This window comes from Candoia aspera, chromosome 4 (genome assembly GCF_035149785.1).
Source record: "Candoia aspera isolate rCanAsp1 chromosome 4, rCanAsp1.hap2, whole genome shotgun sequence".
In the NCBI taxonomy this organism is placed as follows: Eukaryota; Metazoa; Chordata; class Lepidosauria; order Squamata; family Boidae; genus Candoia; species Candoia aspera.
In genome coordinates, this window is record NC_086156.1 from 7,061,980 (window position 1) to 7,078,920 (window position 16,941).

Sequence of the window (16,941 nt, forward strand, 5' to 3'; positions counted from 1 at the left end):
AGAGGTTAAAAAAACGGTATTTGTGAAGTGCTTAAAAGTTACCAATGCACGTAAGTATTTGTGAGAAGCTTGAATTTGTTTTTGGACTGAAAACTCTCATTGGGAAACCTGGTCCTTGGATGTGCAGGCTTAAGGCACATTTGAAGGATGTTGGTGTTGCAAATGGTATGAAAGATTCCTATATTCCGTTTTTAAAATCAGGCAGCATAGGCAGTATTTTGTCTACAAAAATGCTTATGATTTATCTTTGCAGTTTCATGGAGAGAAAACAAGTATTCATTTTTATATATTTTGTACTGCATTTTTTTATTATTAACACTAGGTGTTACTGATATTCATATTAGGAACTGCCCCACTGGTCTCTAGTGTACATTAAATAATTGGGAAACACATCCTGTTTACGGTTGTAACTTTTGTAACAGTAGTTTTCATTTTATTTCAGGGAAACCAGCCATTCTTTTTGTGGTAGAAAGCTCTTCCTAGTCCTCTGTTCAGCAGGACACCTAGTAAGAGTGTGCAGAATCAACTCTGATCTGATCATACGATCAAAAGCTCAGGCTACAATGATCTTAAATAGGCTTTTTTAATTCCAAAGAATAGAGCAGAACATACAGCTGGTAAGGATGTCCAGAATGGGAAAAACTTGCCTAGAGCTAACAACATGATCCTTGATCAGATAATGTAACTTCCGCTAATGCCTAAAACATGATCTGCGCAATTACGTTTTCTGTACTTCTTATATTCCATGTGCATCTGTCTTTGTAGAATCAGGATTTAGCTACAGCATTGAGCCATCTTAAGGTATCCTCTTACTGGCAAAGACAGTCTCTTTGGTGTATCCCTGGGAGCCGTATATTCAGGATGTGCTGCATCCTGACACAAAGGAAAATATTAAAGTATTTATAGATGTAAAATATTTTATTTGTAAATGCCGATTTTCTAAATTTGTTTCCACAAATTTCAAAGCCCATAACACTCTGTATACTTCAAAAAATTCATTTTTGCCAACATTAGATAACTATTATACAGAACAGAATAAAAACCTGTAAGACAAATACTGGTAGGATGTTGGAATATTGTACAAGAGAAGAAAAATATTCAAGAAACAAATTTCATACAGCTATTATCAAGAGAAAAATATATACAATGATTTATTCTGTAAGATAAAAATACATCATGCCATATACATTACAAGTTCAGAACTGTATCGCTGAATATACTACCAGTTTTACAGTCCACTTTAGCTGTGCACACAAAAAACTTCATTTTTTTTTTTAATATTTAGACTGTGAAGTGTCAGTACCAGAATTTAAAGTACAAAATAAAAAAGCTAACCTGGTTCAAAATGTTGATTAGGGTTCTACAAGCAAACACAAACAGTGTTTATTTTTTTTAAAGAAATGTAAACAAAAACAATTCATACAAACACATTTTAAATTACTTTTTTCAAAACCCTATTGGCAGAGTCCTGCAGCTGAAAGCACAATTACCTCTAATTTTTTCCTTGATTTTACTTTTCAAGAAGGCAGCTATTATATTAGACTCACGCGCTCACTACACATTTCTATTTCCATTACATGATTTTAGTGTATGCTGAACAGTTCATACAATCTCCACTATTTCTGTTGCAAAAGAAAATCAATGTTCAGCCTCTAGTTTGGGTGGTTTTAGCAGTTATTCACAGTTATCACAAATTCTACACACAGAAAAAAACCTGATTTAAGAAATAGGGATGTAACAATATAATACAAATAAAATAGATCAGTCTAAATTCCCTCAAACATCTATAAAAGTCACTGCTGTAATTTACATGCTCACTAACCAATCTGAAGGGTTACTTTAAAAAGTTATTAAGACAGCATAATTGAGCCTGCTTTAAAGATTAAAAAAATAAAGTAAAATCTCTCTTAAATTGAGATTTTGGTTACCCACAGCAATTGCAATGGCATGTTTAATACATGAGATCATATTGTAACATCCCTATTGAGTTTAATAAGCACCCGAACTGCTGCAAAGTCTGGTAGCATTTGGTCAATTACTATTTTTTATACTGTACTTTTCTCCTCAAAATATTTACATTTTTGTACAAAGCAACAGGGTTTGTTAGTTCTGCAGGTAACAGCAGCAGCAGCTTGGCTTCTAACTTTTCCTTTTAAAAATAGCTTCATTCACTTATTCAATAATAAATACAAAAAGTTTCTCTTATTTTACAGAAATCAAAACTACAATAAACTGACTCATGGAATCAAGTATTTTAAATGTATTTTAGTGCAAGTTATTTTTCCCTTAGCTCTATCCCTAAGGAAGTCATTTCAGTACATTCCTTGTTCAGTGGTGTCTACGTTTTAATTTTTTTTTCCTGTTTTTAGAGGGCCTGCCCCTTTAACAAGTAAGGCTGTGGCCAGCACTTTGGACATCTCCCTTTCGCTGGTGATTTCGGTCTACATTCATTGGCGCCCCACTGTCCTTCCGCAGGTCAGCCACAGCTTCTCTGCCCAAGTTCGGTTTCTCTTTAGTGAGTTCATGAAATCAAAAGTGCTGGACTGGTCTGGAGATCAGTTTCATTTCTGAGTGCCTGAAAAGCCAGGCCGCAACTCCACGTTCTGCCAGCTTGCTTCTGGTGCTCGCTTTACACTGGAGTAGAAGACGTAACTTTAGAGAAGTGATTGTTTTCATACACATACACACCCCCACCCTGCCAATTAACAAAATGAAAATCACTTCTTCCTTGGGACACGCAGCCCTCAGAGAGAGTAAGGAATGCATTTAGTTCATCCATTTTCGGCAGTTCACAGCCCCACAGTGACATGGAATCTTGTGCTGGTCATCTTCAAAATCAAACTTATAGTCATAACAGAGCTGAAATTTAAAAAGGTCAGTTAGGTTTAGTTGTTATTCCAGAATTAAATGATAAACACATTTTCTGTGTAAAAAAATTAGAAGTACAGATCTTAAGTACATAGGCAGGCCAACCCTGTAAGAAGAGGCATCTAACAACTGTCTGGGAAGACGGATCAGCTGGCCTAGAGCGCTGTTCTCAGGCCTGGAACTGCTGGATACTATTCAAGTCTTCCCTTATTATTTCCTGGATAGAAGTCTCCTTCTGAATTGCTTTTTATTAACGTATTAACATTTTATTAACACGTGCTACAGCTTTCTCTTCCTCTGCTCATCGCTCTAAAGAGAAAACCAACTTTTCCCGCAAGCAAAGCTCTTGGCCTGTGTTTTGAGCAAGGGCAATTGCTCCAGTCGCTCAAGGGACTTCCAGAGAGAAAGTAAACATTCCCTTCAGACCCTAAAGATGCCAGCCTTCAATAGGTTGCATCCCAGGAAAAACACTGGGGATTTCACATCTGTCAGAAGAGAAACAGCTTCCTCTTGCAGAGGACACTCAGTTTTTATGGACTTTGGCCTGGAGAGCAGGACCCTGTCCACAGCCACCAGCTCCTGGAAGAAGATCTCACAGGTTACTGTTCAAGCACGTTGGGACCCTCTCGCCTGACTGAGCTGCAGAGGCCATACTCTCTCCACCCCCGTTTCCTACCCCTTGTTTGTTTGGCCTTTAGACAGTGAGTCTAAGAAGAGGACTTGTGTCTGCCTTAATTGGTGTGACCTATGTTAGAAAACAGTAACTCTGAAAAGCAGATAAAAGTAGTAAGACAGCAAACAATTCTCTGAAATTTCATTAGAGAATGTTCAGACACATGCGAAGACCCAGCTCTCTGGAAAAGGCTCTAATGCTCGGAAAGATGGAAGGAAAGAGAAGGATGACCAGCAACAAGATGGATGGACTCCGTTACAGTGGTGATGGATGCACCGTTGAAAGACCCAAAGGAACAGGTTAGGGACAGGTTGTTATGTAGAAAATCTATACTGAATCACTAAGAGGCAACGCTAAGTTGATGGCACCTAATCATTAGAGAACGAGGGAGGGAGGGGTTTCCAGAACTGACTCTGGAGTCCCACTCTAATGCCCTGCAAATCTTTCCCGAACTGGAGCTTCAGCACAGGGTAAGCATGTGCATCTCTAGAGATAAGAGCACTTGCTCATATGGGGCAGACTCCACTGAAGCTGCTCTGGAGCCCATAAATGCCCAGAGGATTAGAAACCAGTCAGGATTTAGTGTTCGTCCTCAGCGGTTGATCAATGGGAGTGTAATCCAAGGAGCAAGAGCCATTTTTTTTGTCCCAAGCTTTGTTTTCCCATCAAAACTAGGACCCATCTATCAAGATGAAGACACTTTGGGCCACGTGAAAAAAGCGCCTGTCAAAAATCAAGTACCCAGCACTTCTCTCAAATGCTGATTTTAACCACCTGATGGCAGTGCCAGCCAGGCAAGTTTTTAATTTTGAAAGACTTAAAATGTTTAGTAATTGTTCACTCTTCTCCAAGCCTCTAGCAATCAAATTTTTGGATACTGCAAACTATGATATCTATCCTGACATTTATTTCAGAATATCTGTTTTCATTTATTCAAAAAGATGTCCTTTGATGAGTTTACATCTTTCACCTGTTTTTCTTCCAATGGATCTTTAAGGCGTAGCATATTGACTCTCTTACACAAAACAAGCTTAATAGAATAATACATGCAGCAAAGGGAGAGAGTGTGTCCTCATAGTCAAGAGGGAAAACCAAATGCAATTAAGTCCCCCAAATTGAAGCATTTCTCCTCCAACGAGGAGAGGGAGTTCATTTTTAAAAGACCTTGACTATGAATCTCCTGTCCCTTGCCAGGTGATTGTATAATTTTGATTATTAAATCAGATTGGAAGTCACCACTGGAAGTAGAATTGGAGAGCAGTGTGTGAGCTGAAAAAATACCAATTATTTTCTGCATTTACCATCCAAAGTCATGTCTTTCTTTTGTCTGCAACTTAAGTCTAGGGCTCCCTGAGATTCTGCAATTTAAGATACCCTGTTAAAGAAATGCCTTTCTATCGTTCCTAGGTGAGAAAGCTATGTTGGAATGAAGCTAAACCTTAATTAAACAATGAAGAGGACATCATTGTAATACTCCTTTGGCCTTATTTTCAGTGGTCGTAATCCATGGGTGAGCCCAAGTGGAAAAAGGCTTCCTCTCTCAGTCTCAATTCCTCTTTCATAGATTCCTCAAGATGGCCTCTATCTCAAGCTTGACCAAAGGACGCAACTCTAAGCATCAAGCATGGAAAGAAGAATTGGGGTCATGTTATGGTCCCTCCCTCCCTGAGAAAAAAGGAAAGCAAACACCTTGTTGGATGTCTCTATAACAAAACCAGAAAAAAACCCTTCATGGGAAATGTCCAGGGTTACAAGAATGCAGTCTAGGGGACAGGAACAACATGGTGGTTCTTTAGCAGAATTCCAAACTAAATTTCAAGGAAGTTGTAATAATGCTAAGCTGTGCATGGCTCTCCATGCAAGAGATTGAGACAATTCAGTTCACTCGACATCAGCAAAATAAATCCATAATAACCTTTGAGCAAGAAAGAATTACTGTCTTTTCAACCAAACGTTTTGTTACTTACAAAAAGAAGCAATAGAACATTCAGCAAATGAATATATGCATAATACCAAAAGCCACAGAAATCTTACCTCTTCCCCCTTCTGGATTCTCCGGCTAGAGCTAATTATGATTTTATGTCCCCGTTCAAAGGTTACCACCTCAGCCACGCAATTGGGTGCACAGGAATGGTTAATATACCTATAAGGGAGGGGAGGGGAGGGAAAAGAAGCTTAGATATTTTTATATGTTGTAAAGTGATTTTACTGTATAATACTGGCTTAACTTCTGACCAAGGAAAAATAAAATTATTTAAGTTAGGAAAGGAGACAAGGCTGCAATATATTAGGAAGGTAGTTTACAACTGGGGGCAGCATGAAAACTAAGCCAGCTTGGGCTGTTGCGGAAAAAGCTTCAAGTGGGGGCTCTCGGAAGTAAACAGATCATGAATGGCCTATACCCTTCAGGAACTCAGGATGGCACATAGGGCGCTCCCTTCTCCAACCCTTCCCACGACAATCCCATGTAGTAGGTTAGCTGGGAGAGAGCGACTGGCACAAAGGCACCCAGTGAGCGTCCATGGCTGAAGGGCCTGAACTCGACCAGTTCTAGTCCACGGCTGTTCCTCCTAGAACCACCCACCTTGCAGGACCTCCGGTCAGTGTGGCATCAATGACGTGATCGTTGTCGATGCGGAACATGTATACTCCACGATTCTGGGGGGGGGGGGGAATCAGAAGGTTAAAAAAAACAACTAAGCCAGTAGAACAAGTATCCATATCCAAAGAAACGATATGCGGCTGTTCCTGTAATTGGACAGAATCCAAAGGCTTACTAAAGAATTGGAAACCCTGATGTATTTTTTCCAGCACAGTAGCATTCTTATTAGGGTTTTGAGAGTAGATAAACAGAAAGTGAAACTCCGAGGAAGGCTCAAAGATACCTTAATCACAGCCACATTCAGCCTCTACGCTGAAAGGATCAGAGGTAACAAGAATGTTGCTATGGTTGGTTCACAACACAGATCTTCTATCTGAACACTTAAAAAAAAGATTCTATTTATATATATTTGTATGCAGTCCTTAATTTTTCAAAAGCAAGAGATAATCCTGGTACCGAAGGAGATCCCACTGTAATCCAGTTTGTAAACATATTGCCAGTCTCCCTTATTTAGGACATTTAGGATGATGTTATCAGTGGAAATACAGAAACTATTAAAATCCTTCCAAAAAACTGTATTTAAAAGCCCTGTAAAGTCCTAATTAGCTCAAAAGGCCTGGATGAAGCACTGTGGAACTCTTGTCCCCACGAGGCCCACCATGTCCCACAAATGCTTGAAACAGGTCAAGCTGCCTCATGGAATACCTGGGACTCATAAAGCTTCTCCTTCCTGTTGGCTACTTCATTGCGGATGATGGTTCCAATATATTCAATTATCATAGTGTGCTTTTCAATGTCTCTAGCAGCATATAAACCCAGGCCCTGAAAAGGCAAGAATAGTTTGGTAACCTTCTCTGCCGGTGTAAACGGATCCCAAAATCTCAGCATTGCCGCTTACTTAAGGCATTTTAATAACCCTACTAATGCTACAATGATTACTGAGAGAAAAGTCCCACGATATTCAGTGGAGGTCAATCACTTGCATTTACTCAAGTAGGCAACATACAAATGCTGGTACAGGCAGTCCTTGCTCAACGACCATGTTAATGATAGTTTGGAGATACGGGGCTAAAAAAGTTACTTATAACCCGTCCTCAAAGTTACAACCATCACACCACCGCCTTAGTCACGTGACTGAAATTTGGGCGCTTGGCAACTGGCTCGCATTTATAACCGGTTGCAGCATCCTGAGGTCACGTGATCGCAATTTGCAACCTTCCCAGCTAGCTTCCGACAAGCCAAATCAATAGGGAGCCATTGATTCGCTTAATGATACTGCAATTCACTTAATGACCATGTAATTCGCTTAACAACCATGGTAAAAATGGTTGTAAAATTAGGTCTGGTCATGTGATGCCTTGCTTAACCACTGCATCACTTGGCGACCAAAATCCCAATCCCAATTGCGGTTGTTAAGGGAGGACTATAATAAACAAACAAATAGTGAATTTCAACTAAGGATAAATTAACTTGAATATGATCTATTCATGTAAATCAAAGAACAAATACATATATAATATACTTATTAAGTGTTATTCTTAAATACATCTGGTATTTCCAAAATAAAAAATACAGTCAATACCTTCCCAGCCCAAACTGACCTGAATACGCGACCGTGCCAAATAGACGTTGGACTTCCATTCAGTCTTCATTTTTCGATACTGAGACGACTTCGAATGGACAAACTGCTTACTGTAAGGTGCATTCAGTTCTCCCGTAACGGTGCTCTGAAATGACTTTGAAGTGCTGGTGCTGTTCAAGGTATGAGGCCTGCACCGAAGCGTCACATAACAGAAGAAACGGAGAAGGAAAACTGAAGACCTCCCTGAACGTGGCAGCGTTTGGAACAATCCAAAAGCTCCTAGGCAGGCAGGCAGGCAGGCAGGCAGGCGTTCAAAGCCCCCCAGCAGAGACGCGCGAGCAGCCGCCCCGACTCGGACGAGCCCCACACACAGCCAGAGACGGCGGGGTTTGTAAGCAGCACACAGAAGCGCAGGCGTCCTAGGCGCCTAGAAGCCCTGGGCTGCACTATGGGAATTTAAAGGAAAATACCTTAACACAAACCTCTTGATGTGGCTGCTCATTTTGGGCTCAGAACGAGCGCAGCCAGTGGGGTTGATGGCGAGAGGCAGCTCCATGAGGGGGCTTCGGCCGTAACGGAAGGTGTAGCGCTCACAGGCCTCCACCCCAGGAAGCTGTAAGACACACAGAGGCCACAGGTCAGGGATGTCGTGCGGCAGCCGAAGGGAAGGCCCTTGGTGCGCGAAGCAAAACTGAACTGACGCTGCGCAAAGGGATGGGAGAAACACCGTGCGCAACTAAACTGGCTCCTGCTTCTTCCTATTTCCTTTAAGCACACGGATCCCCAAACAGCAGAAGCCCAGTTCCAGCTGCTTCTCCAGTCCACAGGAGGTTTCAGCTACGATACGGAAGGAAGGCGTTGCCTTGAACGTCACCCCAGGGATGGGAAATCTTTGGGGGCTGGTGCATTCTGTGCTGCCTGGAGGTTGTTGGAAGTACAGCTGAAATCTTCACAGGTTGGATTGTTTTCCTCTCCTTTACATCACCACTGCCGGCACACCACCAACCAAGAAAAAAGCTCTGATTTTTTTCCACGGGGGGGGGGGGGGGAGAGAGAGAGAGAGTGTGTGTGTGTTTTTTTTTAAGGATGAACAGGTATCTTAAGCTCTTGTTAAGCTCTGCTGTTCCAATTATAACGCTCTCCTCTAATTTATCCTATAAACAATTGCTGTATGTAATAAATTCTGATTATTACTGAACAGGAATAGATGAAGAACCAGCTGGGTCCTGTTGCCCAAACACTCACTGATTCAGCTATTCTAGCCACCGCAGAGACAGTCAGGCCAAAGAGATCTTCACCCTTCAGGTATACGGGGAATAGCTGGAGCATTTCGGAGGTTTTCCTCACAGATGCAACAGGCTCTAGGATTTTATCCCAAACATCTGTAGAGGGGAAAAAATACAATAAACAACGGAAATACAGAAAAAGAACCAAATGCTCTGCTCTGGTTATTGTTACACCGTTTAAGGCCAGGATGGGAAACCTATTATTGGAACGCCCGGCAGCTCTGGCCCACACTGGCAATGGTCTGTGGCAGGGTTAGGGTTCACCAGGCCGGGCTTTATACCTGCTTTGGATGTAATGCTGGAATAATGTAAAATGCAGACAACAAGGCTGCAAGGTTAAAATTATATACCTCCCCAAATAGTTTTTAAAAGTGGTGTTATTTCTGCAAGAAAGGCTATATTCATTGTATTATTTATTTTGGCCAGACATGGCAAAATAGAATGAGATCAGAAGGGACAGTGACAGTGGTAATTAACGTTTTCTAAAGATATTTATCATAGGGAATAGCCTTACATATTATTGGGATAACGTCTTCAATAATCTTGCTCCCTAGTACTAGGTACATTCGTAAACCACTATTAAATCAAGATCAGAATTCTCAAGTAAGCAACCTCCTCCTGGCTAAGGGTACAATTCACTTCTCCGATGTCCACTTAAAGGCCGAGGGCCGTGGGCGATTAAGTGTTGGAACGGGAGGCCGGCGGGTCCCATTTCCCTCCTTCAAGCATGCAAAGCAAGGCAGCCAAACGCCGATGGTGTGATTTCAGGCTGGTCTTGCTACCAGCTACCAAGATGAACTAGGCAATGCCAGGTGCCTACGAATATCTGCATAAGTGCAGTGCCTAGAAAGACTGTGGGCTGTCTCAGAAACAGGCAAGCTGCTGTCCTCTGGGTATCCGAGACATCGACTCCCATCAGTCCAAGCAGGTTCATCATCCTGGCACAGCTGATCCTCCACCAGCATGCCCAGGATTTTACCTTACCTTTTGGGGTCAGGCCAGTCAGAACCAGATCTTCGTGCCCTTGCTCAATAACCCTGATCACAAACAGGGGGAAGCCGTCCTTCTCCTCAATGGAGCACAGGTAGCGGCAGCGGCGGTTGGCGTACCGGGTGCTCCAATACAACCGGCTGGCCTCGAACCCCACCGGGTAGAGCACCTTTGAAGAGTGGAAGGCGTGCATCTGATGCGGCAGCAGCTGACCAATGCTGTGGAAGATAAGGCTCCCCACCCGGAAGGTGTGCTCGCGGTCTCCCCGCTGCACGATGCTGGCGATCTGTCGGACTTCGTCCCGCTGGACGTAGACTCGCCTGAAGACTGCAAAATAACTGAGTTCTTGCTCGTGAGTGCCCTTCGGTTTGTGCATTGGGCAAAGCATAGTTTTGTCTTTAAAAAACATGCATTGTGCTTTAATGGCACAGGTAAAGTGATATATATTGGTGCACCTTAACCTGTGGCAGCCGCCGGTAGCACCCATCTTGTGGCAGAACACGCATTTCATCTGCAAGCCCCTTCGCAGAGCCATCTCAACGTTGATTAAGGCACCAGCTTGTGTCTCGTAGACCTCGGTAGACCAAAGAGCACAGTTCAAGTGGACCCAGAGGTCTAAGTCCAGATTAAGAAGCCTTGCCGGTCCATCAGTTAGTCCATCGCCCTCTTCGTGACAGAAGCAGCATTTTCGGTAGTCTTTCAGGACAGGATCAGGTTTCAGGGTTGTGCCCAGTTTCTTGAGAAACTCATCTATCTCCTCTTCACAAGGAGGTTTGAACGCTCCTTTAGGGATCACAATCTGTACGTTCCACTTTCTCCATTTCATTCCCTTCCATTTCTTATGTACCGGTCGACAGTCGTCAAAGCCGTTGGGTATGGTTCTTAAGCGGGGTTTTAATTTCACGGTGACCTTAAGTTCTTCTGGTTTGGGCTCCGCTTTGGCTGCTTCAAAAGCAGGAGGAAAAGTAATAAGGGGTGATGAAGGGGGAGAATTTTTCTCCTGCAGCTGAGGGAGGCAGTGAACGTCGAATGTAGAGATGTTGGTGTTATACTGGTGGAAGGCTTTGGGAGGTGCCTCCTTCATCGGAAATTGGGTTACGGGAAGGACTGATTCCTGGGAAATAATCAGAACAGCAAGTAAGGAGGGATTCAGCAGAAGTTACGAGCATGCAGTATTCAGGCCAGACCACAGTCTTGTATTAAGTAACAGAAGTTTGCACAATTTAACAATCACTTTGCAAGACTGAATGGTTTTAAAATCCAGAGCTGAGAGTTTTATAATAATGTTTAAGAAAATGGAATTGCAAATAGCTTCTTAACCAAAGATTCTCTAGTTTTGAAATGGACACATACAATCCTGATATAGAGCATTAGCTCATACCCCTATTTCATGTTTATAAGGGGATCTCAATTTAATCTGGAGCAGGTTCAGAAAATGCAAATAATGCCTGCATAGTGGGTTATATATCCGTATGTATGTCCTTTGCCTCTACCATGTGCAGCCAATGTGCTGAAGATATGAACCATTCTTAGTATTAGCAGCATTCTGCTTTATTTGTAGAGGCAAATCTGGGTGTTCTTATTAAACACTATGTCTGAGGTGGAATGACAACCTGAAGTAATTTAATTTACTTAGAATTTTTAACCCACTTTGTTAAAATCACATTCCAGTGTGGGATTTGTTAAACAGCTATATCTTCCCATTAGTGTGATAGTTCATAAATCCCAAAATCAACTGCAAAAGCTTGTAAGGTGTGTGTGAGGAATTTGGAGATGTACGGGCAAATGTCTGAAGTAAGAGTTACACTGTATAAAAAATCTAGGACATAATTAAAAATGACACCCTAAAGCGTCCACATTTTCCCTTCAGAACCAAGGTTCGTATATAGCTTGGGTCTCACATTTTTAAGACGTGCATGCAGGTCCCGTGTAAAAAAATGTGAGTCTTCACTGCAGATTGAGGGAAAAAATGGGAAACAAATTATACGCGATACTGAAAGAGCTGCATTGCTCTTGATTTTCTAAATGGCATTTATTAAAATGCTATAGTAAAGCAGCGCCCCTACAAGTATGTGAGCGTGCAAGTATTTACCTTGCATTCGGAACTTTTTCCTTGCATGGATGCTGAATAAAGAACTAAGCAATTGTTACTACAGAAGACAATGTCTTTCTCCATTCTCTCAGACTTCTCTCTGGAATCCTGAAAACAAAGCAGTAAAAAATGACTGAAACACCAAGCTCTTCCTTATCTGTAGGAAGCTTACTTTAAGACATGCCTTTGGAGGAGAATTTTTTTTTTACATTGGACTGGGAAAAGCAGTTATGTATGCATTCAACGTTGTTGTTTTTAAAGGTTTTGCTAATAATGTACATTTGTAACAAATAAAATTTGTTCTCCGACATACAGAATGGTTAAACTTGTTCATGAAAAAATGAAATGAAATGAAATATTGCTTTATGATTACATGCTCATCTGACTGTTAGCGGATAGTGAAAATAATTTCCGGCCAAATAAAAATGGATGGGTGACAAGAAACTGAAGACATGCCAATTATCTTGAAACATTCTAGTATTTATACTGGGAACATACAAAAATATTTGTATTTTTATGCCATTTAAATGGCAGAAATGTGGTCAAGATTAAAGAAAGATGAGTAACATTCAGCACTATACAAATTATTCCTGTCACATCAGAGACCATTTATAAATAAAAGAGCAATTCTTACATTAAATAAAGCAAAGCAAAGCAGCAATAGTAAAATATCTATGCAGTCCAAGGTTTAAAAAAAGAGTTCTAACATCTCAGGTGTGCAAAACATTCTTAGCTGAAAATGGACATTCTCCACTTGAACAAAAGGAAGAGCACCGTCTTGAGCTGTCTGGGGTATTTTGAGCCCTGAAATGCACTTTTGTTTTGTGGATTGTGACTGAGCCGTTTCCCCCCCCCCCCACCGCCTTCCTCCAAACTAAGTAAAAACGCAGCCGGCCTCATCGTGTTTTCACTGCTACTGCCTTAGAGCAGATAAGGTGCGCAAGGGAAGAATCCTGGGCATAGCAATGGTTATTTAAGTGCATAATTCAGTTCAGTTACGTGAAGTTAAAAGTTCATGTGGGTGGACTGTGCCGTGCCTTCTTTTGCAGACATAAAGCTTACAAAAGAGAGCAAGTAAATACAGATAGAAGAAGGTGGGTACAGACCAAACAACAGTCTTGCTTCCTATTGGTTCTTGAAAAACATTTAAAAAATAATCCCCCTGGTCAATTTCAATGCGGGTTGGCCAGCGGGAAGTAGCTAGTGTGGCCTTCCCCAGCACCTGGTTTTGTGGCCTTGGATTGAAAAACAAGGAAGTAAGGAACTTCCTTTGATTCTTTGTTATGTCCTATCATTGGAGCATCTGATACATTTCAAGTTTTGTTCATTTAGAATATGCAGCATTCAAGTGATTTCAAATTTTGTCCACCAGAACACAGCTAGCTGGAAATGGAATATCCCCAACCCTCTTGTAGATTTAACACTATAAGGAAAAACACAATTAAAAGTGGAGGTCACTTCTACAGGTATACCTGTTTCAGGAAATGCAGTTCTTTGAAAGGTTTTCGCACTCCGCTGCCCAGTACTACCACTTTACAGTGAGAACACCACTGGGACCTTAATGCTGAACCATCGGCAACATTTGGACTTTGTGCTTTATATCCTGCCAAAACTTAAGATGAGAAGAATACAGATTCTTTTAATGTATGCATCATTCTAGGGTAAGTATGCTTGTCCCTAAAAAGTACCTGCTCCATGACCCCTAATTTCCTTAATAACCAATCCTTAAAGCAACATCGCATCCCATCTAATTTACTTTGTCCTTCTTGGTATTATATATTTTTTTCGGTGCCCTCTTTAGCAGTTTGGAACTAATTGTGATTAAATGACTGAGATCGCATTAGTTCCCTTGGAAGTAGTATAATACCCAATCCTACAAATCTTTTATCAGAACACAAGTTAGGCTAGTGACAAAAATATAACAAATACAGGAACTTTACTTTCTTATCTTGAAATCCCCCTTTCAAATCTTCAGTACTGCGTTTAACTTCACGTTCATTAACAAAATCTTAACAGGTCACACACTGACTCACCATTTCCGCTTGACAAAAATGCCGAATTATGTTGCTTGAGTCCGTAAGGCCCTGTTAATCCAGGAGGGCCGACAGTTCCTGAGTGGGAACTGTGAAGTAGTACGTGTTGCCTGTACTCAAAAGCTGGGTTTGCCCTGCGTGGATTCATTATTCCAATGGATGACGGAACATCGGATGCATTGCTAATTTCGTAACTGTTGGGAATTCTGACGTGCAAAAGATTGGAAAATGCAGCCACCACACTACCAATGTTCTAGAGTGGAGAAAAGTAAGTGTATAGTTTCTCTGTTATTAATCAGATACAAGCAGTCCTTGCTTACTGATGGCAACTGGCATCAGGAACTCTTGTCACTAAGCGAGGTGGACATAAGGTGCGACCTCATACGACTGCACCAGCTTACAATGGCAGCTCTGGCAGTCCCAGCTGCTGTGGTTAGGCGAATCCCATGCGGCTGCAGCATCCCACGGTCACGTGATCACCGTCCGCAACCTCCTGCCAGCTTCCCTATTGACTTTGCCAGAAGCGGGCAGCGAAGGTTGCAGATGATGATCACGTGGCTGCAGGATGCTGTGACGTCCTAACTGCGAGCCAGTTGCCAAGTGCCCGAATCGCGATCATGTGACCGCAGGGACATTGTGACTGACACAACTAAGAGGACCTGTCATAAGTCCCTCGTTCAGTGCTATTGTAACTTCAAACTGTCGTTGAACGAGTGGACGTTAAGCAAGCATTACCTGTAATTAAACAGGACAGAGCTGAAATACAGGAGCGTTTATTCATTTATCTTCCACTCCTGATACCAGACTCACTCAGTTTGGCTACAGAGTACCATCGGGGATTTATTAGGACTGAGGTTAATGCTTCCTTACTTCATTATACTGTTTCATGGTGTAACGCAAACACATTGTCTATTGCAATGTCGGTCTCACTGAGATGACTTCTGCAAACAGTCCCCAATGCTTTTTTTGATAAAGAAGATCAAGAAGTGGCAGCTCCAAACAGGCTTAAGGTAAAAAAACATTCCCACATTTAAAAAAACACAAACCCTCATAACCCTTTTTGTTTCAGGATTGCTTAAGGACAGAATTTCAGCCCTAGCTTCCCCCCGCCCCCCAAGGTATGAACAAGCACGTAAACAAGATAATCCAACAGATATAGTGTGCTTGGGATTTCAAAAACCCTTCCATAAATCCCAAACCAAAGGGTTGTGAGCAAACTCAGCTGCAAGGGAGTAAGAGAACCAGTGCCCCCATGGACTGGCAAGTGATTAAAAATCAGAAAACAGACTAGGAATCAATGGGCTGTTCTCACACGGGAGACACTCAAAGGGGTTTTTCAAGAGATCAGAGTTAGGACTGGGCCTTTTCAGTCTGGATATAAACCATCTGGGGTTGGGGCTAAGCACTAAGCAGCCCCCTTTGTGGATGATACCAAATTGTTCAGAGTGGTAAAACCAAAGCGAGATTGTGAAGAAGTCCAAAAGGACTTCTTTAAACTGGTCACACAGGTAACAAGCTGGCAAATGCAACTCAGGGCAAGAATGTACAAAACGATGCATGTTAGTCCACAAAATCCTAACTTCATTCTAAATTAATGGGATCTGGATTGACATGATCAGTTGACTGATCAAGGAAGGGATTTTGGAGTGACAGTGGATAGCCTGAATAAAAACCCAGTAAAAGAGGCAAACTCCATAATTAGAATAATCAGGAAGGGACCTGAAAACAGAACTGCCAATAGGACAATGCCCTTATCCAGCATATAGCAAAGCTAATGAGTTGACCCTTTATGACTCTATTATATACAGTTCAATGGAACCACACTGAAATTGCATATCAGCGTTTAGTACAACAGCTGACTGCTGTAGAAATAAAATTTACAACCAACGCATCAGTAACACACTCAAGGCGGCACCCAACAACATCTGAAATGAGCTTGCTGGGTTGTGATATCTTTACCTCTGCAGCCGTAGGATGCAAAGTAATGGCAATGGACACAAGGCCAGATTCTGCGCCATTTGGGGCAAGTCCAAGCTGAGAACCAAAGAAACTTGAACAAGGCTCCGTTTTGATGAAATTTCGCTTTGCTTCTGAACCTTAATTTAAAGAGAAGAAATTAAACTTAAAGTCACATTTGAATGTGGTTAGAGAAATCAATATATCTGTTTAGAATGAACCCTGGCCTTACCCTTTCCAGTACCGGCTGGCAGAATTGGAATGATAGGAGATGGGATGGACTCTGGCATCTCTTCTTTTACTGCTGACAGATCTGGGTACCTACTTATTTCCATGCCCATGACGCTCTCAGGAGAAGAGGAAGGAACAAAGCTATCCGGAGTGTCTCTATCATCACAAGGATCCTGAATCCTATGACACACAGTAGAACCAGGGCTTTTGCAAATGTGGTTCACATATAGATGGAGACCTAGCTTTTGATTCAGGAGCTGGTCAGCAAATTGGAGGAACTTTCAATCTTTTTCAAAATCAAATTTATTAGATTTTTTTTTCACCTGAAGTATGCTGACAGCATAAAGAAGCATGATGTGAACAAACATTATATGTTTCAACAATTAAGCACACTCAATTACTTCAACTCTTACGTTAATTCCATTTTTAATGCTCCAATGATCCTACAAAATTACTTACAGGGGACTTATATGGAAAAGAAAAATAGGTAACATTTCAAGAATAAGATCTCAATCTCTTCCCACGCATGCCATTATCCTTCTGATATTCATTTGTTGATAAGTAATTTTAAGATTTCAGACTCAGTTACCCACCTAGACGACACTAGCTTTGTAGTCTGGTCCCAGAA

The 16,941-nt window shown here is 41.7% G+C and overlaps 1 protein-coding gene across 7 annotated transcripts in view; it reads right to left on the minus strand.

Annotated features, from left to right (window-relative positions):
* Positions 1-899: 899 nt before the first annotated feature.
* Positions 900-16,941, minus strand: part of KMT2C (lysine methyltransferase 2C) — a 151,815-nt gene continuing 135,773 nt past the window's right edge. For 6 of the 7 annotated variants that reach the window (XM_063303356.1, XM_063303354.1, XM_063303355.1 and 3 more), the window contains 13 exons: positions 16,315-16,493; positions 16,086-16,222; positions 14,127-14,379; positions 13,566-13,705; positions 12,094-12,201; positions 9,996-11,115; positions 8,971-9,107; positions 8,196-8,338; positions 7,745-7,913; positions 6,849-6,965; positions 6,126-6,199; positions 5,576-5,684; positions 900-2,859 (listed from right to left, as the gene is read on the minus strand). In XM_063303356.1, the coding sequence (XP_063159426.1) occupies positions 2,767-2,859; positions 5,576-5,684; positions 6,126-6,199; positions 6,849-6,965; positions 7,745-7,913; positions 8,196-8,338; positions 8,971-9,107; positions 9,996-11,115; positions 12,094-12,201; positions 13,566-13,705; positions 14,127-14,379; positions 16,086-16,222; positions 16,315-16,493 (2,779 nt within the window). In that variant the 3' untranslated portion in view covers positions 900-2,766. The remainder of the gene's footprint in view (positions 2,860-5,575; positions 5,685-6,125; positions 6,200-6,848; positions 6,966-7,744; positions 7,914-8,195; positions 8,339-8,970; positions 9,108-9,995; positions 11,116-12,093; positions 12,202-13,565; positions 13,706-14,126; positions 14,380-16,085; positions 16,223-16,314; positions 16,494-16,941) is intronic. The other variant, XM_063303357.1, reaches the window with a different exon arrangement.